The sequence below is a fragment of the Mustela erminea genome, chromosome 11 (assembly GCF_009829155.1).
Source record: "Mustela erminea isolate mMusErm1 chromosome 11, mMusErm1.Pri, whole genome shotgun sequence".
Taxonomy (NCBI): Eukaryota; Metazoa; Chordata; class Mammalia; order Carnivora; family Mustelidae; genus Mustela; species Mustela erminea.
In genome coordinates, this window is record NC_045624.1 from 41,450,569 (window position 1) to 41,474,417 (window position 23,849).

General features: G+C 35.5%; 1 protein-coding gene across 3 annotated transcripts in view; it reads right to left on the reverse strand.

Moving 5' to 3' along the window:
* The window catches only part of SEPTIN7 (septin 7), a 114,696-nt gene that overhangs the window by 85,067 nt on the left and 5,780 nt on the right, over positions 1-23,849 (reverse strand). For 2 of the 3 annotated variants that reach the window (XM_032303913.1, XM_032303914.1), the window contains exon 2: positions 22,785-22,786. In XM_032303913.1, coding sequence (XP_032159804.1) covers positions 22,785-22,786 — 2 coding nt within the window. Of the gene's footprint in view, positions 1-11,077; positions 11,083-22,784; positions 22,787-23,849 lie in introns of all 3 variants that reach the window. The other variant, XM_032303912.1, reaches the window with a different exon arrangement.

The window sequence follows — 23,849 nt, forward strand, 5'->3', positions numbered from 1 at the left end:
ATTAATATGTTTTAATAAATTTTCCAAAAAAGAAAAGCAGTAATTTATTTTGAAAATGCCAAATATACATTTCCATAACAAAAACGCAATTGAGCAAGGGGAATTATAACATAAAGGAAGCCTGACAAAAATCAGATTTTGAGGAAAATTAAAACATATCCAAGCTAAGATGTACTACAAAACCTTCAACTTCCCTCATCTTTACAAAATGAGACATTCAACCCCAAATTACCTTAGTAACACCAGAATTGTTTCTCTCCTTAATAATTGCAATTTTAAAAAATCATGCTACAAAGATCCAAGATTTTTATCCATAACTTTAAATTTCAAAGACAAACATTTGGTCTTTTCTTAATTAACTTCAAGTTCAATTTGTGCCCTATGGAATTAAAAGATACATTGTACATTGTTTTACACATGGACAAAAATTAAGTTTCTTCTAAAATTTAAGCAACTCTAAACACTTTTGTCTATTCCTTAGTATTCTTAAAAGCCTTACATCATATACATATATATATATACATATATATATATCTGTTTTAGTCTTACATAACCCAATGGAAAAATTAAAGAATGCCACCATGTAAATGATTTAAATATTCTAAATATAACTGGTACAAAAATACCTAGATTTCACATTTAATACAACAAGAACACTAAAATGTTACAAGATTTGCATGGGTATGTCCTAAATGTCGGCTTTAATGTCCCCTCACCCTGATCTTTTTGAAAAGTTCATGTCTTAATTTGCCTGCCCCAGCTCTTCCCTTTTCACTGAGATGAGCAATTATGTACTGATGAAACTAACTTTTATTTTCTCTATTTTGGATTCCTAGTTAATGTGCTTGAAGTATTTTAATATTTAATTCTATGAATACGTGTAAGAATAAGATAACATTTAAAACTTTTTTTCTTTACTCTGAACTTGGAATCTGATCTCTACTTACACAGAATTACTCTCATTCAATCAACATAGTTACTGGACCGTCACAATGTATGTACTAGCAATTAAGTACACAAAAGTTGATAAAAACAAGTTCCCTGCTTATGAAACCAAGAACCTAAGGTCAGGTAAATTAAAAGGCAATCATAACAACACAGTGATAAAATACTGTGATCTAGGCAAACATGAAGGATGGCTATAGAACAAAAAAGACAGTGGGGGTTGGGGAGAGCTTGGTCCTATTTTGAGGTCAGATCCTTTAGCTCCTGAAGGACTAGCACACCTTAGTCTGAGAAATGTGGGTAGGTGCTGGAAAATATGGGTCTCAAGCAAACTAGTTGGTAACTGCAAAGGCTCAAAAGCAAAAAAGGAGAGCATGATTCTGTATGGGAACTACAAATTTAATATATCTCAGTTTCAAGGTCTGGGAGCTATATAGCATAGGAAACTTGAACAAAAGCCAGATCATGAAGATTACTGTCAGTCACACTAAGGAACTTAGGTTAGACTTCATCTTGAAAGCTTAAGGAGAACATTAAAGGACTTGAAGCATAAGAATACACAATCACATTAATTCACATGCAGAACTGTATTCTTATTTTAGAAAACTACCACTAACAAGAAACTGAAGATGAACTGTAAGAGTTCTCAGAATGACAACACTTTAAATTTCAAAGACAAACATTTGGTCTTGTCTTAATTAACTTCAAGTTCAACTTGTGCCCTTTGGAATTAAAATATACATACATTGTACATTGTCCCAAAAGCTGGTGCAGTAACCCAGGGAAAAAATTGGGACTTGAGCCAAGAAAGAAGTGAGGATGAAGAGAAATAGAAGCTAAAATTCTACTGTCTATATTAAGGTAGCCACCAGCTACACGCGGCTATCAAAAAGTTGAAATTTAGCTACCCTGAAATGAGTTGTGCCTTAAGTGCACAATACATGTCAGATCTTGAAAACTTGGTATGAAAAAAAAACTATGAAAACTATCTTAATTTTTTAATGTTTTATATTTCTTAAAAAATATTTTATTTATTTATTTATTTGACACAGAGAGAAAGATCAAGGTAGGCAGAGACAGGGGGGAAACAGGCTCCCTAATGAGCTGTAAGCCTGATACACGGCTTGATCCCAGGACCCTGAGATCATGACCTGAGCCCAGCGGAAGGCAGAGGATTAACCCACTGAGCCACCCAGGCGTCCAAAAATTATCTTAATTTTTAAAGTGACTGCATGCCGAAATAAAATTTTAGTCATTATTGGGTGACATATGAACTAAAGTTAACTGTACCTGTTTCTTTTTACTTTTTAAATGTGGCTATTAGAAAATCTTAAATTACATCTATTACTTACAGTAATTTCTAATAGACAGTGCTAGTTAGAAATTAATGAGATGTATTTACAGGTCTCTATAGCTAACCTGCGAAATGGTAAGGCTGAGATTTCTAAATTCAGGTTTGAATAATTGGGTTACAGTGGTACCAATCATTAAAAGCAGGAATCACTTGAGTTTAAGGTATTAAATGGACTTTAGGGAGACAACTGTCTAGTACACAGCTTGCATATATAAAAGTTAGAAGTTCTAGAAATGTCTAGGTGAAACAGAACATTTTAAGCTAACAACATTTAAATGGTATGAAGACCATGCATATGAATCCAAATACAGCACACGAAGTGGAAACAGGCCAGAAACAATACTAACATCGCACCACCTACATAAATCTAGAAAAAGATGAGAGATAAAAAGAATGAGGAAAAAAAGTAGTTCCTAGAAGCAGTTCAAGGAGGTCAAATGTAGAGGCCTTCTTCAAGAAGTGGTCAACTGTACCAAATGCTCTGGAGTGGTCACTATAAAGATACAGAAGAATCTACTTATCATTATCAGGGGCCTTTGTCAGAACAGGGGAAAGAAAAAGAAAAATGCATACTGGAAGTAAGTAAACAGTGAGTAATGCAGGGAATGAGTATAAACAATTCCTTCCGAAAGCTTTTGGTGAAGAACAGTAAGGTAGAACCTGGAGAGTAACAATGGGTCAAGAGCGAGTTGAAAACGAGAGAGAGAGAGAGATAGAGATGCACCCACTTAAATGCTAACAGAAAAGATCAAGTAGACAAATGGCTGAAAAAAAGGTAAATCAGGATACAGTGTTCTAGAATGAGGGATGAGGTTTTCTCTAAGGGCAAGAGACAAAATCATGTACTCATTTTAAGGAGAGGAGAGGAGAGGGAACAGTAAGAGGTAAAACATTTGAATAAACAACCACAAGAATAGCAGGAAAAGACTGGGAGTCCCATAGGAGACAACCAAGCAACTCTATATGCAGATTAAAGCTGAAGACCACACATCTGTGTGAATATATCCCAAAAGCCATAGGATCTTTTTGTCCAGTAGCAATCTGCAACATAAGTACAAGCCAATAGACTGTAAGAGTCATTTGAAACTGTTATTTTGCAGAAAGTGTGCAAAAAAGGTCAAGGGATCATGGGATCATGGAAGCAGACAAGTCCAGTTGAAGTGATTCAGTGAACAAAAATGAAGAGGGTCAAAGATGAAAGGTAGGAAACAAAGAAATGAGATATCTGAAAGAATGTGAACTTGTGGTTAAAATGGGCCATACAATTAAGATTTTAGAGGTGGAAGAGTAGTTCCAGATGATAACCACATGGGACCATGAAAATTTTATTTTTTTATTTGACAGAGAGACACAGTGAGAGAGGAAACACAAGCAGCGGGGTGGAAGAGGGAGAAGTAGGCTTCCCACCGAGCAGGGAGCCTGATGCAGGGCTGGATCCCAGGACCCTGGGATCATGACCTGAGCCAAAGGCAGACACTTAACCCACTGATCCACCCCGGCACCCCCACATGGGACCATTAAAATGATGGCCCAAGCACAACCCAGAAATTGGGAGGCTAAATTATTGAGTCAGTTGTACATATGGGCACTAAAAATGCCCCAGAATAATGACAGAACTTGGGGAGGAAAGGAAAACTGAGTGTTTGGTGTCATCTTGAATGAATAAATAGAAACTGGCAAATTTAAAAAGGGTGAGAACATGCTGTGGTTAAACAGCATAAGCTTTAAAGAAGCAGGGCTTTTGTTAAAGAAAGAACTGTCTAGAATCTAGATTAGCACTGCCTAATAAATCTATAAAATAAATCACACATGTAATTTTAAGTATTCCACTAAACACATTTAAAAAACTAGAAAAAAGAATTTAACTTTAATATCTTACTTAACCAATGTATACACAATACTATTTCAACATGCAATCAATATAAAAATTACTAGAATTCATTTCACATATTCATTGCTCTGCATCCTTTTCTTTTGTAGTAATATCTGAAATACAGCACACTTCATTTAGAACTAGTCACGTTTCAAGTGCTCAGGAGCCATGTGATTGGTGGCTCCCATACTAGATAAAGATACAGAACATTTCAAGAATATAAAACTTTCCTTTGTGCCAAAAGATCTCCTGGAACACAAAATGAAATGAATAGTAATACCCAGTACTGGGTGAGGAAGCTGGCAAATAATCACTCTCCTACATGACTGGTGAAATATAAATTTTAACCATTTCCCTGAAGAGCAATCTGGTCTTGCACACCAAAAAGTGAGTTTTCATGCTTCCAGACTCAACACATTCCGCTTCTACACATTTATAATTTTGAGAATATATTTAAGATTTAGCTATAAGAACATTTAACAAAACACAGTAACAGTGAAAGACTAAAAACCAAGTTCTAAAAACAAGCGAAAGAAACAATGTATCATGCTATTCCGTTTGTAAAAATACCATGCATTATAAGCTTGAGGAGAATAAGCATGACAGATAACATTGTATCAAGTGGAAAAATTGTTACTAGACAGTTGACACAGTATTATGTACCTTTAAACATTCTCTTGTGTGCACAATGCAAGACAATTCAAAGGATACAGACTAGAGTGACAGTTAAGAAAATGACAAGGTAAAGATCTCAGAAAATTCTATCCTTTAAAAGCAATAAGAAGGGGCATCTGGGTGGCTCAGTCTGTTAAGCGGCTGCATGCGGCTGCATTTGGCTCAGGTCATGATCCCAGGGTCCTGGGATCGAGCCCCGAATCGGGCTCCCTGCTCAGTGGGGAGTCTGCTTCTCCTTCTCCCACTCCCCTGCCTGTGTTCCCTCTCTCACTCTCTCTCTCTGTCAAATAAATAAGTAAAATCTTTAAAAATAAATAAAGGCAATAAGAAAACTCAAAATCAACTTCTTCAGAACTCTAGAAATTAAAAAAAGGTTTGTAGCAATCCACAGAGCACTTACTCAAAATAAGGGGGCTGAATCTAGGTACCTTGCCTATTCTCATCTCCCCTCTCAGCTCCACAGTAGTCTTGAAAACCAATAGCACACAATTATGGCAAAAATCAGCATCTTGACAGCAAGTGGGAGAAGGCAGAACAGGCTCTTTTAAAGCCCCATTCCCAGAGAATTATCATTATTTGGCCTGTCTGGTGTTTGGTATGGAGTCTAGAAGACTCCATAAATAACCACAAAGATAACCAGAGATTTCGGTGACAACACAGTGGTGAAGAAAGCAGAATTTACAAAGTCAGCAAACAACAAACAGCATTAAGAAACCCTGGGAGGAGATCTGACCAGAGCTGCCATGTTGTATTATTTAAAAGGTCCAGTTTTCAAGCATTATGAGACATGCAAAAACACAAGACATAACATCCCATATATGGCGGGGGGGGGGGGGGGGGGGGTCAATAGAGACTATCTCCTAAGAACACCCAGATATTAAGCAAAGGCATATTTATCTTAAATATGGTCAAAGAACTAAGGGCAACAATGTCTAAAAAACTGAAGGGACATATGAGAATAACATTCACCAGAGACTATCAATAAGGACACACTAAGTATTAAAAAGAACTAAATAAAAATTCTCAAGTTGGAAAGTACAACTGAAATGAAACTTCAGTAGAGAGGTTCAACAATATATCTGAGCTAGCAGAAGAAGCAACAAATCTGAAGACAGATCAAAAATCACTTTAACCAGTCTAACGGAAAAATACAAAAAAGAATAAAGAAAAAAATGAACAAAACCGGAGACTCTGGAAGGAAAATAATCAACCATACCAACATATACATAATCCCTCAAGATGAAGGAAAAAGGGAGGGAAGGAAAGAGAAAGAAAGGAAAAGCAAGGAAGAAGGGGCAAAAACTATGTTTGAAGAAATAATGGGAAAAAATTACAAAATTTGAAGAAAAACATTTTTCTACACATCAAAAGCTGAGCAAACTCCACAAACAGGATAAAAATCAAAGAGATCCACAACTAGAAATATCAAAATCAAACTGTCAAAAACCAGAGACAAAGAATCATGAGAGTCAAGTGACCATTACAGAGGACTCTCCATAAGTATGACTGATATCCCATCAGAAACTAGAGACCAGAAAGTAGAGGGATGACATAGTCAAGATGTTAAAACATAAAAACTGTCAGCGAAGAGTTCAGTATCTACTAAAAGGTATCTTTTAAAAATAAAAGAGAACTTAACACATTCTCCAATAAACAAAAACTGAGAGAACTCAAAATCAGATCTGCCCTATGAAAAATACTAAAAAGAATCCTTCAAACTGAAATGGGAGGACCTTACACAGTACCTCTAAGAAATGTGTATCACCGGTAAATGTAACAAGTAAATATAAAAGATAGCATAATTTGTTTGCAACTCTTTTCTCTTTTACCTATTTAAGGAACAACTTCATGAAGCAATAATTATAAAATTGCCTTGATGGGTCTATAATGTACAAATATGTAATCTGTATGACACTAATAGCACAAAGGAAGTAAGAGGATATGAAACTATATAAAAGCAGAATTATTGTACTCTACTGAAACTAAATAGGTAATAAGCCAGATTATAATGCTATAAAATCAGATATTAACTGTAATCCCAAGGGCAATGCCCCTGCTAGACACACACACACTCTCAAAAGAATATAGCAAAAAAAAGGGGGGGGGGGTTAAGATGGTACATTAAAAACATCTATTTAACAAGAAAAAATAATTCAGAAAGAGAAAAAAAGGAAAAAATAAACAAAACCAGAGATGCTGATAAGATATAAGATATTTAGAAAACAAACAGCAAAATGACAGGTGAAAATCTTACCTTTCAGTACTCATACAGGATTAAATATTCAATAAAGGCAAATATTGACTGAATAGATTAAAAACCATGATTCAATTATATGGTACCCACAAGAAACACCTTTTAGAATCATAGACACAACTACCTTGATGTAAAACGATTTCAAAAATGTAAAGAGAGCTGGAGTGGCTACAACACAAACATTAAGACAAAATTCTTACCACTGACAAGGATACTTAATACTGATTAAAATATCAATTTATCAAGAAGCATAACAATTATAAACATATATGCCTCTAAAAACAAAGCCCTAAAATACACAAAGCAAAGACGGACAGAATGAAAGGGAGAAATAAGACAATTCAACAATAATAGCCTGACCTCAATACCTCACTTTCAAAAATGGGTTAAACAACTACAAAGAAGATAAATAAGGAAACAGAAAACCTGAACATAGCAACTAGACTTAACATATGTAGAACATTGCATCTGAAATCAGCAAAATGACATTCTTCTCAAGTGCACATGAAATGTTCTCCAGAAGAGACCATACATCAGACATCTTAGTCCAATTTTAAAGGGCTAAGATCAGCTACTATGGATATTAATCATCTATGAAAGAATAAAATTATAAATAACAAAAGGAAACTTGAGGGGCACTTGGGTTGCTCAGTGGGTTGAGCCTCTACCATCCACAGGCATCATCGGGCTCTCTGCACAGCAGGGAGCCTGCTTTCCCCCCTCCCTTCTGCCTGCCTCTCTGCCTACTTGTGATCTCTCTTTCTCTGCCAGATAAATAAATAAAATCTTTAAAAAAAAAAAAAAAGGAAACTTGAAAATTTGACGTCTGTGGAAGTTAAACATTACACTCTGACCAATGGCAAAAGAAGAAATCACAAAGGAGACTATAAAATTTGAGATTAATAATAAAAATACTAATTTTAAAAAAGCACAACATACCAAAACTTACTGAATGCAGCTAATTCAGGGCTTAGAGGAAAAGTTATAGCGGTAAATACCTATGCTAAAGAGAGAAGATCTCAAATCAACTACCAAACCCTTATCTCAAGAAATTAAAAAAAGAGCAAACTAGATGCAAACCAAACAAAAATAAAGACTAGAGCAGAAGTAAAATATATTTCAAACATAATACAGAAAATAAACCAAAGCATAAGTTGGCTCATTGAAAAGAAGTAAATGTGACAAACCTTAGCAAAGACTAATCAAGAAAAAAACCGAAAACTCTCAATAATGAAATTCAGAATGAAAGAGGAAAACTCACTACTAACTTTACAGAAACAAAAATGATTATTAAGAAACCTCTGAATAAGTGCATGCCAACAAAGTGGATAACCTCAAGAAATGAAAAAATTCCTACAAAGACATAAACTACCCTAAACTGGCTCAAGAAGAAAAAATCTTAAGTCCTATAAGAAACAAAGAAATTACAGGGGTGCCTGGGTGGCGCGGTCAGTTAGGCATCTGCCATCAGCTCAGGTCATGATCCCAGAGTCCCAAGATCAAGCCCTGCATCAGGCTCCCTGCTCAGCAGGGAGTCTGCTTCTCCTTCTGCCCCTTAATCCTCTCTCGCTCTCTCTCTCAAATAAAATCTTTTTAAAAATAAAAATAAAAATAAATAAATTACATTAGTAACCAAAAACCTTCTCCCCAAAAAAAGCCAAGTCCAAATGTTTCCACTAGTGAATTCTATCAAATGTTTAAAGACTGCCCAATCCTTTACAAAGTAATCCAAGAAACAGAAGAGGTAAAATATTGCCCCGTTTTACCCTGATACCAAATCAGACAAACACATCAAAAAACAACAACAGACAAATGCCCCTTACATACATGCAAAAACCATCAACAAAATACTGGCAAAACAAAACCAGCAATTAAAAAAAAAAAAAAAGTATACACCATGACCACCGGAATTCATCTACTGATTGGTTCTACATATGAAAATTAACCAATGTAATATACCGTATTAACTAACCAACAACAAGAAAAACACATGATCAGGTGCCTGGGTGGCTCAGCTTATCAAGTGACTGTTTTCCACTCATGTTATCATCCTGGAACACCAGGATCGAGTCCCACATCAGGCTCCCTGCTCAGCAGAGAGTCTGCTTCTCCCTCTGACCCTCCCTCCATCATGCTCTCTCTCTCTTAAATAAATAAAATCTTAAAAAAAGAAGAAAAAAAACACATGACCATCATAGACACAGAAAAAGCACTTGACCAAAAATCCAACACTCTTTCAAGATAAACACACTTAACAAACAAGGCATAAAAAGGGAACTTCCTCAAGCTCATAAAGTGTATCTAAGAAAAACCCAGAGCTAACATCATACTGAGTAGTGAAAGACTAAATGCTTTCACTGTTCAGGAACAAGACAGTGATGTCTAGTGCCACTTCTACTCAACACTGTTCTGAAGGTTCAAGCCAAGGTACTCAGCAAGAAAAAGATAAAAGACAACCAAACCGGAAAGAAGTAAAACTATCTCTATTCACAGATAACATGATCTTATAAATAAAATACCTTAGCGAATCCACTGAAACACACATCCACACACCACAAACTAATAGTTGTAAGAAACAAGATCAACAAAAACTTACTATATTTCTACATGCGAGCAAAAAGCAACAGAAAATGAAACTAAAAAAAAAATCATTTGTAATACCATAAAAAAATACTTAAGAATAAATCTAATAAAAGAGCAAATATTGTACACTGAAAACTACGAAACACTGGCCAAAAATACTAAAGATTAAGTAAATGAAAGCTATTCTGCATTCATAGATTAGAAGACAATTTTGTTCAGATGGCAATACTCCCCAAATTGATACACAAAGCCATGTGTATCAAGGTCCCTTTGCAAAAACTAACAATAATCTCTAAATCATGTGGAAATTCAAGAGACAAATACCCAAACAATCTTGAAACCATACAAAGCTAGAGGAGTCACACTTCCTAGTCTCAAAACTCATTTACAAAGTTATAGTCCTCAAATCAGTGTAGTACAACCATGAAGAGATGTACAAATCAATGGTGGAAATACGCCCTTACATTTTACGGTCAACTCTTCCACAAGGTTGCCAAGACAACTTAATAGAAAATTTTTTTTCAATAAAAGATGCTAGGACTACTGGATATTTATATACAAAAGAAAGAAAATGGGTGGGCGCCTGGGTGGCTCAGTGGGTTAAGCCGCTGCCTTCGGCTCAGGTCATGATCTCAGGGTCCTGGGATCGAGTCCCGCATCGGGTTCTCTGCTCCGCGGGGAGCCTGCTTCCTCCTCTCTCTCTCTCTCTGCCTGCCTCTCTGCCTACTTGTGATCTCTCTGTGTCAAATGAATAAATAAAATCTTTAAAAAAAAAAAAAAAGAAAGAAAATGGGTACCCACCTCACACAATGTACAGAAGTAAATTCAAAATGCATTAAAGACCTAAATATTTTTAAGATCTAGATCTATAAAACTCTTAGAAGGAAACAGTGGTAAATCTTCATGATCTTGAATTAGGAATGGCTTCTTGAATATGACACCAAAAATAACAGCAATAAAAAAAGGTAAACTGGACTTCATCAGAATTTAAAAAGTGCTTCATAGAATACTGTCAATACTTCACTTCCAAAGTGAAGACAACCCATGGAATGGCAGAAAATATTTTTGTAAATCATCTATCCCAGTCTATTTTGGACTTACATCCAGAACATGTAAGGAATTCTTACAACTAAATAAAAAGGCAAATAACCTGATTAAAAATTGAATAAAGCACTCAAACAGACATTCTTCCAAAGAAGATTTATAGAAGTTGCCAGTAAATACACAAGAAGATGCTTAACATCATTAGTCATTAGAGAAATATAAAATGAAACCACAATGACAGCACCTCATAGCTACTAAGATAATTTAAAAAGACAAACAATGTCAAGTGTAGACAGATGTGAAGAAACCAAAACCCTCATACATTGCTGGTGGAAATGTAATATACCACAGCTACTTTGGCAAAGAGTCTGAGAGTTCTTCAGAAAATTAACATACAGTTATCCTTTGATCCAGCAATTCCACTCCTAGATATACATCCAAGAAAACCAAAAGCATAAGTCCACACAAAAACCTGTACTTAAATGTGTACAACAGCATTATTCACAATAGCCAAAAAGTAGAAAGAACCCAAATAGTCACCAACGGGTGAATGGATAAACAAAATATAGTGTTATCAAAATAATGAAATATTGTTCAACAATAAAAAGGAACAAAGTACTAATATATACTATAACATGGATGCATCTTGAAAAGAGAAAGAAGCTAGTCATAAAATATCAAATACTGTATGATTCCATTTATATATGAAATGCTCACAACAGGCAAATCTATAGAGATGAAAAACAGATTAGTGGTTGCCAAGACCTACAAAGCAGAAGGAGCAGAGCAACAGCAGACAGGGTTTCCTTCTGAGCTGATGAAAATATCCTAAAATTAAAAACTGGGATGGCTCTATGAATATAACAAAAACAACAGAACTGTACAATTTAAAGGGGCAAATTCTATGGCACATATGAATTACATCTCAAAAAGCTGTTATAAAAGCAAGTATGTAGTATCTACAAGACATTACCTTTCACATATAGCTTGTGTATTTCCTTTCTTACACATACATCATTTTTGTAAAAAGACAGAAAGAAGGGGCGCCTGGGTGGCTCAGTGGGTTAAGCCTCTGCCTTCAGCTCGGGTCATGATCTCAGGGTCCTGGGATCAAGTCCCGCATCGGGCTCTCTGCTCGGAGGCAGGGAGCCTGCTTCCCCCTCTGTCTCTTTGCCTGCCTCTCTGCCTACTTGTCATCCCTCTCTCTCTCTCTGTCAAATAAATAAAATATTTAAGGAAAAAAAAAAAAAAAAAGACAGAAAGAAACTAAACCAGAAACTACTGACATTGGTTACCCACAAAGATGGGTGGAAAAGTGACAAGAAGGGGGATGGAGAACAGAGTAAGAGATCAAAGGTGAGATGAATACTTCTGGACATACTGTTTTATAGCGCTGACTGTTGACACCATAGTAATGTTTCACATATCCCAATAAAAAATAACTCAAATCAGCCAAGATGTGAATAGAGTTCAAAAGGGACTTGAAACAGTTAACAAATGAAAACAAACTTTATTTCAAGTGAATAACATAACTCCACTGAACATGGTAAGGAAGAAAGACCACAAATAACTTTGGAAAACAGTACTTTGACTGGATAGTTTAAAAACAAAAAAAAAAGTATATACAGATACTACTCTAGTAAGTATATATATAACAGCAATCCTAAAACTACAGTTATATATATACCAGAATTAGCAAATACGTAATAAATTGTGGATGAGAGCCAGGTTGTTCACTGTTGGGAGAAAGGAATCACAAGTACGGGGAAAAAAGAGGCTAGACTGAACCTAGTGTTAGTGCAGGGTTTCTGGAACCTGAAGACAATAGTATCAGATTAGCTCAGAACTATAAAAGAATTGGTTTATCAGTATGAATTCATGGTTTTTAGTATACATATACATACAAATATGGATGTATAAATATATATAAATATACAATTTCCCAGATCTATCTGCTCCAAACACCTAGAAGCAATGACACCCTAATAGCGATGAATACTTCCAGTCCTCAAATCTTGGTTTCTAAATACTATTCTCAAGAAACTTGGTGCTCTTTGGAAAAATGATTGATTCCAGAACTTAGGCAGGAAAAATACAAGATGAACCAGAAAGTAAGAAAGTGCTCCCAAAAACTGATAAGGCATGTTGAAAGGATGAATGGGAGCCAAATTAAAAGAGCCCCCAATGGTCACATCCAAGACAATGAGCAACACAACTGATAAAGTTAATTTTATATGCCCATACCAATATAAATAAATATCTGAATAAATGAACATGAGACACAATAGCTCTTTCTTACAAAAGAATTCTTTTTTTTTAAGATTTTATTTACTTATTTGACAGAGATCACAAGTAGGCAGAGAAGCAGACAGAGAGAGAGGGGAAAGCAGGCTCCTCACTGAGCAGAGAACCGGATACGGGATTCGATCCCAGAACCCGGGACCATGACCCAAGCGGAAGGCAGAGGCTTTAACCCACTGAGCCACCAAGGTGCCCCTTACAAAAGAATTCTAATTTTAAAATGTAGATAACAGGGGCGCCTGGGTGGCTCAATGGGTTAAGCCGCTGCCTTCGGCTCAGGTCATGATCTCAGGGTCCTGGGATCGAGTCCCGCATCGGGCTCTCTAATCAGCCGGGAGCCTGATTCCCTCTCTCTCTCTCTCTCTCTCTCTGCCTGCCTCTCTCTCCGTCTACTTATGATCTCTCTCTGTCAAATAAATAAATAAAATCTTTAAAAAAAAAAAAGATTTAAAAATATAGATAACAGAAACAGAAAATCATTATTAAAGCTAATAGCACAGTAGTAACTGTGACAGGCAAAAATTGACAATGGACAAAAAGTGCAATGAGAAATACATTATTTGAATAGTTCAACAAAGGACTAGTCCCTAAAATATGCGACTCAGTAAGACAAACAACCCAACTTAAAAATGGACAAGACTGGGGCGCCTGGGTGGCTCAGTGGGTTAAGCTGCTGCCTTCGGCTCAGGTCATGATCTCAGGTTCCTGGGATCGAGTCCCGCATCGGGCTCTCTGCTCAGCAGGGAGCCTGCTTCCCTCTCTCTCTCTCTGCCTGCCTCTCCATCTACTTGTGATTTCTCTCTGTCAAATAAATAAATAAATAAAATCTTTAAAAAAAAAAAAAAAAATGGACAAGACTTCCAAAAACCTATGGATGGCAAATAAGCACATGACCCTCAAAATTATGAGTCAGCAGGAAAATGCAAACTATAATCACAATGAAGTATTTCCAATTTTACTAGAGTGACTAAAATGAACAACAGTGACCATCCCAAGTGTTGCTGAGTATTTAAAGCAACTGTTCTTATGTACTATTGATAGGAACGTAAAATGTTACAACTAAGTTGGTAAACAGTTTGGCAATTTCTTTAAAAGTTAAGCACAGATCTACCAATACTTAGCCTAAGTACTAAGTAGCTAAATACTTAGCCTAAGTATTTACCCAAAAGAACTGTAATTATGTGCCACCATCATTACAGCTTTTTTAAAAGTTACAAAGAAAAAAAGCCAAAAAGAAAATATATCCAAATTTCAACGTAGGTTGTATTTTGCTAATGGGACATAGAAGTAACTTGGTTTTATACTACCTTCTATTTTCCAAGTTATTACTAAAGAACTTAAAGCATTTCCATTAAAACAAAAAACTAAAGATCACATAGATAGAAAAGTAATGTTGACCACAAGACAGTATGCATTTTTATTTTTTATAGGTAAGTCAAATTTTTTTTTTATTTTCCATTTCTGACAAGTTTATTAGAATGCAAAGGAAGAAATTATAGGAAATAATTCTTGCAAGATTTCAATCATGATGTGAACTTCAGCAAGGCAGAGAAACAAAGTCTGGAATACTAATAAAATAAGGTGGATTAATAGCTGATTAGAAGTATGTCAACTCAGCATAATTATACACCACAAAGATCCATCCTTAATTAAACCCAGATAACGTTATTCTAACCCTGGATGAAAACATAATGCTAACAACTGTCAAACCTGCATATGAAAAAAACTGAAAAAGACACCAAATACTTTATATGACACACTCAAAATCCAAATGAAGTTTAATATGGCAATATGTGTATACAAACCATGTCCTTTTTCACCACCCTGAACTGAAATCTGAAGACAAAGCCTCAGATTAGTTCAGAACTATAAAATGGGACTGCAAAATAAGAAGTCAGTGGTGGAACACATTTCACCTCTCAATCAACAAGCTCCTCTTAAAAAAAAAAAAAAAAAAAAAGTGCTGAAGAAGCAAGATAAAACAGCAGCTCAGGAGGAAAAAGTAGAAAATCTTAGTTGACATGCCCTGTAAGTCAATAAGAAATTAAAAGTCACCCTAAAAGGTAATTTAACTCATTAACAGTTTATATAGCAAATACAAGACAAAGATAGATTTATTCTGATCTATAATTTTAAGAACAAAAGATATTCAGTTTCTGGTGTCAGCAGGGATATGTACCAAATGGAGACAGTTCAGAGGGGATTAACAACAATGGTTGGAGAAATACAACCCCCTGTCATAAAGAAAATATAAAGACTTAAAGTCTCTACAAAAGACTCAGAGAAAGTTACGTTCAGACTATTAAGTAGTAATATTAAAAAGAGAAATTAGACTTATTTTTTTAGTCTCAAGGAGTAAGTGAGCACTTCTGAATACAAATATAAAAGACAGACTTCAGATATACACAAACAGGAAAAAAACAATTAATGGTCTCAGCTATTCAAAGATGAAATGTGCTTCGTCAAAGGCAGTGAGTTTCTAACACAGGCTAAATTAAGCTCCATCCATTAGAAATAAAACACAAGCCACATATGCAATTTTCCAGTAGCCACATTTAAAAAAAGAAAAGGAAACAAGTAAAATTAATTGTAATAATATATTTTCTTTAACTCTGCACACTCAACACATTTCAATATACAATCAATACAAAAATAAGACACTTTATATATTTTTTCAAAGTAAGTCTTTTCAAAATCCTCTGTGTATTTTACCCTTATATCAAATCTCAATTCAGACTAGACACATTTTAAGTGCTCAGCAGCCATGTATATTCATGGTTACAAAATTGGACAGGGCAGTATTAGACAGCCACTTGACAGGTATGCTGCAGAGCAAATTAGAGCACTTTCTGCATAATTAGATTAAGCAACTTGATACACCTTCCAATCCTAAGATCTTGTAAAAATATCAAAAGAATAACAGAAGTATCAAGAACATACTCAAAATTTTCATAGGATTAAGTTTACTCCATTTTAATCAGTCACTACTGTGCTTTGTACATTCATGACAGACATACACACACACACAAACTCTGTATTTTACTAGAATTCACTCTGAACACAACATAGCAATTTCATTAAAGAATTCAAATTTTTTCAGTATCTCTCTCCCAAACTAGCTTCTTAAAAGACATCCAAGACATCTCTCGTCAGAATATCAAATGCCATGACTTACAAAATGTTTAACTGATATTCATCCTAGTACTGCCTACCTCATAAAAAAAAATCAATAAAAATATTATCCATTTTATAAAAATTTTTCTATAGCTTACCTACATTACAAAATCAATTCATAGAAAATCAATTCATCTTATGGATTCTATTGTGTTAATATGTTAACATATTAAAATAGAAAATCAATTCATCTTATGGATTCTATTGTGTTAATATGTTGAAGTTCTATTGTGTTAATATGTTGAAGTTCTAATGTGTTAATATGTTGAAGTTCTAATGAGGATGTGACTATATTTGAAGATAAGGCATTTAAAGAAGTAATTGAGGTTAAAGGAGGAGGTCCTTACAGGAGAGCCTCAATCAGATCCAACCGCTGCCCTTATAAAAAGAGGAACAGACACCTAAGGCATCTCACTCACTCTCCATGAACAAAGGAAATGCCATGTGTGAGGACACACTCTCAAGGCAGCTGTCTACAAGCCAGGAAGAACCCGTTCACAAGAAACCAAACCTGATCACACCCTGACCTTGGACTTCAAGCCTCCAGAACTGTGAGAAAATAAAAGTCTGTTGTTTGAACCACCCAATCTGTGATATTCACCCAATCTGTGGTATGACAGCCCTAGCAGAGTAATATAGTTTCTAAGAAAGTACTTTCTAAAAATTGTATTGCCGGGGTGGCTCAGTTAGTTGACCATCAGACTCCTGATTTCAGCTCAGGTCATGATCTCAGGTTCTTGGAATCAAGCCCTGAGGCTGCTGGCTCCATGCTCGGTGGAGAGTCTGCTTGAGATTCTCTCTCTCCCTCTTCCCTTCCCCAACTGTGCTCTCTCAAATAAACCTTTAAAAAAAATTGTACTGCAAACCAAATTATACTGCTGTTGAAATTATTCATAAATTATGATAAATATATCTGTACGTTTAAAAATTTACTCTAAAACCAAAGATTTTAAGTCTGCTTTAATGAGCTACTGAAGTAACCAAATAATATGATATCTCAAAACTACAAATTCTAACTTTAACCCATAACCAAAGCCTTCAACTTACATTTCATTATAAAAAAGAATTCTATTCAAGATCAGTACTATATATACAATAAAGCTAGAGAGCGGTAGGGAGCTCAAAGCATGCCACACATGACAATACTGCAAATATTACCCTAACAATATACTATTAAACATGAACAATAACTGATAATACATAAAAAGTTGACCGTGCTATTACCTACTAAAAGCATATCTTCTATGAGTTCAAGAAAAGGGAAGGATCATCGAAGACTCAGATAACTGGGAAAAAGTTCCCTGAATGAGTAGTTTTTAGCTGGGCCTTCTTTAATGGATGGATGGGACTTCAAGGTAGCTAAGAACAGCATAAGGAGAGGCAAAAATACGAAGAGTATGACTCAACCTGGGTAGAAGAAAAAAGTCCAACCAAGGATATCTCAAAATGACTGCCTAAATTTTTAATGACAGAACACATAAGAGAATAATAAAGCATTATAAATACAGCAAGCAATCTGAATTCCAATACCTACTGTAACTTAGAAATACACTCTGGTGGGTAAACTAATCTTTCTGAGCCTTAGACCAGGATAAATCTTTGCAAGATTGTTGCGAGGTATATATGAAATATTTGGCACTTCACATACAATGAGTATAATAAATGATGGTCATTGAAGTGGTTGTGCAATAGATGACAGCTATTATTAAGGACTCTGGACTTTATCTTACAGATAAGTGATTCCCAAACTTGGCTGTAATCTGAAACATCTGGGGAGCTTGATAAAAACAGATACCTAGACCACAGCCTAGAAGTAGGGGATAAGAATCATGCTTTTAATTTGTTACATGGAATCCACTAATGACTAACTATACTTAGAATACCCGTCCTTCAATTAAAAAACAATAGACCCTCCCAGCCCTACCCAAACACTTTCAACAAAGATTTCAATTAAAGGTTTTTCCATCAAGCATAAACCTGCTTTCTTAATTCCCTTAGTCCTGGCCAGCACTACTGCTACCGGTGCATTTACCTCATATATCATGTTGTATTTGCATGTTTGTGGTATTGTTTCTGCATTTCCTCCACGTTGACCAAATATTTAATTTTCAAGAAGTTAGGGGCTGCAACCTTTCAACAAGTCTAAAATTATTCCAAAATTTGAAAAAAAAAAAAATTACATCTGTGTAATTATCATTTTAACAGCACAGCACCATGGTCAAACAAAAATTTAAGTATTTTTGATGGGTCCTCTTGCCAGTTAAGTCATTCCAGTTATCTTTCTAACTCACAGCTGAATTAAGCATCTCATAAAGTAACTCCTAGTCGTACTGGATTAGATCAACTTTAATATTCTAACACAAATCCCAAAACAGGACTGACTACAGTTCTATCTAGGATCACCAATTTCATCCCTTCCTGCGAAGTTCTCATGTCTCCAAACTTACACTAGACAAATACTTACTCAATTTACCCTTCTCAGCAACAAGAAAACGAACAGACTACAAGGCGTCCTTTGAGAAGTTAGGTCTTTGCAAATCATACAGTAACTATATAAAGAACTTTTGCACTTCTTTTCTATTTGCACATTATTTTAAATACCTATTGAACAGGAATCACTTCCACATAAATTTCTTGCCTTTCCACTCAGCATATCAATTCTACAGAATATAGCTGGGAACCAGAAATGGAAATCTAACTTAATGCTTAACAGATAGCAGACCTTCAATAAAGAAATGAACCAAGAAATAAAAACTGAGCAACTAAAACACAGAGATTTGTAACAGTAAACTAGATAGTTACAGACTTCAAGGAAAGAAGGTAGGTATATCCATGAGAGAAACAGGTGAAAAGCTATACATTGTTAAAAAAAAAAAAAAAAAAACTACTCACATATTGCATTATTTAATAGCCCCCTAACTCAGAGCATAAAATCAAATGTTCCTGAAGGTGACATTCACAAGTTCAGTATATTCCACTGAAAGCGGGGAAGCCAATCAGTTTATACATAACAAATACCTCTCTCCAATAATGTTAGAAATGTAAATGAAAACAAGTTTAAGGGACTGAACTAACAAGGAAAATAACAGGAAGGCAGAAGAGGTCTATTTAAAGATATTCTTGGGGCACCTGGGTGCCTCAGTGGATTAAAGCCTCTGCCTTCAGCTCAGGTCATGGTCCCAGGGTCCTGGGATCCAGCCCCACATGGGGCTCTCTGCTCAGCGGGGAGCCTGCTTCCCTCCCTCTCTCTCTGCCTGCCTCTCTGCCTACTTGTGATCTCTGTCTGTCAAATCAATTAATAAAAATCTTTAAAGATATTTTTTAAAGTAATGCTTACAATTCTAAAATACTGAAACTACAAAATGTCTCAAAATAACAAAATAGCTGTACAAATCAGGATATCAACATTGGAACACTATATACATATTAAAATAACCTGCATATAGATTAATCTACCAAAATACTATGTCAAATAATATACCAAAAACTATATTAAATAGTACGTGAATAATATCCTGGTTTTGTATAAAATTTAAGAGTTTACAGAGTACTTTTATTTATATTACCTCATAATATATAATTCACACCAGAGGTTATCAACTCTGGTTGCTGATCAAAATTATCTAAAATACTTAAAATGCAAATTTCTGAGCCCCACCTCATACCTAGTGAACTAAGCTTCCAAAGGTGTTAAGCACTGAAAGTGTTTTCAATGTCTGACCAGCGTTAAGAACCACTAATCACTAATATACCACTAATTAAAACCATGAAAAAATATATATAATTAAGAAAGAACAAAAATTAACCATCAGCAATTGAAATAATTTAATGGCTTTTTTCCTCCTGGTTAATTTGTTCAAATTCATCATAAGATCAACTAAGCATCTCTATTAAAACTTCTTAAAATTAAAAATGATTCATTCATTACTAAAAAAAAATTTATTTATATAGATCACCTCACATCCCAGAATGCTACATGTAACGAATTTTTACAATGCTACATGTATTACCCTGGTTACTTTAATAACAGCATAAACAGAAAGCACTAAGATAAAATTACTATGAAGATTCTGCCTCCTCTTACACAAATAATGATCTCACACAAAGTATTTATAGTAGTCTCTGAAATTAACAACACATACCAGAATCTTCCCCATAAAGAAAAAAACTAATTATAATCTGTATAGAACAATTTGAACATTAAGGATACAAAATGTTACTCATGTAAAGAAACACTAGTGTGACCCTTAATGTGAAAGAGCTTATGCTATGAAATACAACAGTAGAAAGTTTAAATAAGTAAACATGTTAGTAGTACTTAAGAAATTGATGACCTCAGTCTGTCTAACTTTGAAGGACACTGAAGTTTCACACAAATCATTTTATTCCAATTTCCTTCAACACTGCTCACCAAACCACAAATACCAAGTCTTAAAAAAAATAGTATCAAAAGGAGCGCCTGGGTGGCTCAGTCGGTTAATCCTCCAACTATTCCACTCAGGTCATGATATCAGGGTTTTAAGATCCAGCCCTGCAATAGTTCTCCACAGGCGGTGGAGCCTGCTTAAGATTCTCTCTCTCCCTTTACCTCTGTCCCTCTCCCCAACTCTTAAAAAAGAAAAAAAAAAAAAAAGTACCAACAAATTTATTAACCAGACTACAGTATAGCTTTTGATCAATATGGTGGATTTCATTAGTAAATATAAAAACTCAAAGCACAAATGAATAAATTCACAATAATCTTAAAATTTTTGTTTCCCATCCTAAAGGTCTCTCCTAGTATTAAGATTACCAGACATGCAGACTTAGATGTTCTCCAGTCCTCTCAATTTCATGTTCTAAATTACCTCTTTCAATATATGATACCTACTAATCACCCATGTACTCAGGTTCAGACACTGGATTCATTACTCCCCACCAACATCCCCTCACAACCATCCCCTGCACTTCATGTCCTTTGACACTATTCTAGTTCTGTCCTTCATCTTTTTTTTTTTTAATTTTTTAAAGGATTTTATTTATGCATTTGAGAGCGGTAAGTATGCGACAGGAAGGGAGTGGGCAGAGAGAGCAGCAGATTCCCCACTGAGCAGAGATCTGACATGGGGCTTGATCCCAGGATCCTGGGATCATGACCCAAGCCAAAGACAGATGCTTAACCGACTGAGCCACCCAGGTGCCCTTGTCCTTCATATTTTAGTCCTAGGACTGCTTTGTTAACCTCCCTCAATTCACTGGCCCCACCTTGGTGTTCTAGCTATTCCTACTGCAATTACCATCATGATGTTCATGGTTACCATTCTTCTTTTAAAATCCTTCAATAAAGGGGCGCCTGAGTGGCTCAGTGGGTTAAGCCTCTGCCTTCAGCTCAGGTCATGATCTCAGGGTTCTGGGATCGAGCCCCGCATCGGGCTCTCTGCTTCCTCCTCTCTCTCTGCCTGCCTCTCTGCCTACTTGTGTTCTCTCTCTCTCTTTGTCAAATAAATAAATAAAATCTTTAAAAAAAAATCCTTCAATAAAGATTTTTTTTTTTAAATACTCAGTACAGGACACCAGATCTCTACTTATGAGTCTAGTTCCATAAATTACCATGAGTTCTCAGCCTACAATAAATATCCTTCCTCCTCCTCTGTCTAATCACTCCTATTTACCTTTAAAGATTTACCTTTTCCAATTTAGAAAAGGTATCCTGCTCTATATTTTCACTGTATGCTCTACATACCTTTAAATCATATCACAAATGATTTACTAAGTAAATGCCAGGTAGGGATAAGTGAACAAAACACAATCCTTGACTTTAAGAAACTTAAAAATAAAGGCAGAAAAGTAAATAATGGCCATATAGTCTGATAACTTTTTTTTTTAAGATTTATTCATTTCTTTTAGAGAAAGAGAGAGAGAAGGAACACAAGTGGGAGGGAGAGGGAAAGAGAACCTCAAGTAGACTTGGAGATCAGCACAGAGTCCGACGACACAGGGACCAATCCCATGACTCTGAGACCCAAGTGGAAACCAAGAGTCAGATGTTCAACTGACTAAGCCACCCAGGCGCCCCATGGTAACTTTTTTTTTTTAAGCTACCATCTGCTCACTATATGAGGCTAAGAACTTGCCACGTTATCATCTAATTCTCATTTAATTATCTAATAACTTTGTGATTCCCACTTTACAGAAGAGAAGGCAAAATTCTGTTATTTGCCCAAGATTCAGTTAAGATTTAGACATGCGAATCCAGGTCTAACTCCAGAACTTAAGCTCTTAATCACCTTCTATCTCGACTGTCACAGCACTTAACTCAGTATCGCCAGTGCCCATCACACAGCACAAGGCACAAGACATGTTTGCTAAATGAATTAACTTGAGTGGTGAAGTCCTAAGCTAGTAATGACTTAACATCAATACTACAACTTTATCTGATAATGTCTTGTGTCAAAGGGTTCAGGAGCTCTGATTTACCAACACATGTGAAATAATCAATGTCCCAAGTTACTCATATAGTTTATAATAGCAAAATACTGAAAATGAATGTCTTATCAGAAAGGGGCATGTTAAATCATAGCCTACCTATAATGGGATTATACAGCTATATAAAAGAATAAGAATGCTCTTCATGTACTGATATGGAATAACCTAAGATACACTAAGTGGGAAAAATTAAAAGGTGAGGAAGAATGTGTGTCTGATGTTATCATGGGTGGGGAAAGGAGGAAGGTATGTTTTTTTTGCTTGTATATGTAAAAATCACCTCCAGAAGAAACATAAAAGAAACTGTTAAATGGGCTGCCTGAGGAGGAAACTGGGTTACTTGAGGATAGGAATAGAAAGATTTCACTACATATCTCTTTTTAACCTTCTGAACTCTGAACCAAGTGATTGTGTTACCTATTTGACAATATGAACACCCCCAGCGGGGCATCTGGGTGGCTCAGTGGGTTAAGCCTCTGCCTTCTGCTCAGTCATGATCTCAGGGTCCTGGGATCAAGCCCCACTTCAGGCTCTCTGCTCAGCAGGGAGCCTGCTTCCCCCTCTCTTTGCCTGCTGCTCTGCCTACTTGTAATCTGTGTCAAATAAATAAATAAAATCTTTTTTAAAAAAACACACATAATAAAAAGCACTTTCAGAAATGAAAACACAAACACTAAGTAACATCCATAAGGCCATGGGCCATAGCTTTCTTGATTGCTACTATTTTGCAGTGTCTGACACTTTGTTAGCAGTTGAGTATTTGTTACATTTACAAAAATCTCAAATTGCCACTGCAGGAATATTTCAAATATATTTTACAAAGTAAAACTGGAAAAAATTCTTTTAATTATTCTGAAAAACAATCAAGGCCTTATCCCAAGCCTACTGCTTATGAAACTCTGGAAGACTACTACAATCTGTATGCTTTTAAAAGTACCAAGATGATCATTTTACTATTGTTTCATGTTTTCTTTACATTTCAAATCTTTCAAAATAAAGAAGTTAGGGGGGAAAGACTTTAAAGAGCTACCCAGAAAAACCACTTTAAATGAGTCCACTGCCTGTGAATCCCATCTTACTCAATGAAGCTGTTTCTTTTTTAAAGAAATTTTTAAAAACTCACCGATGGACATTAGAAATCAGGCCAGCAGAGCAATAATGGCACAAGGGCACAAGAAACT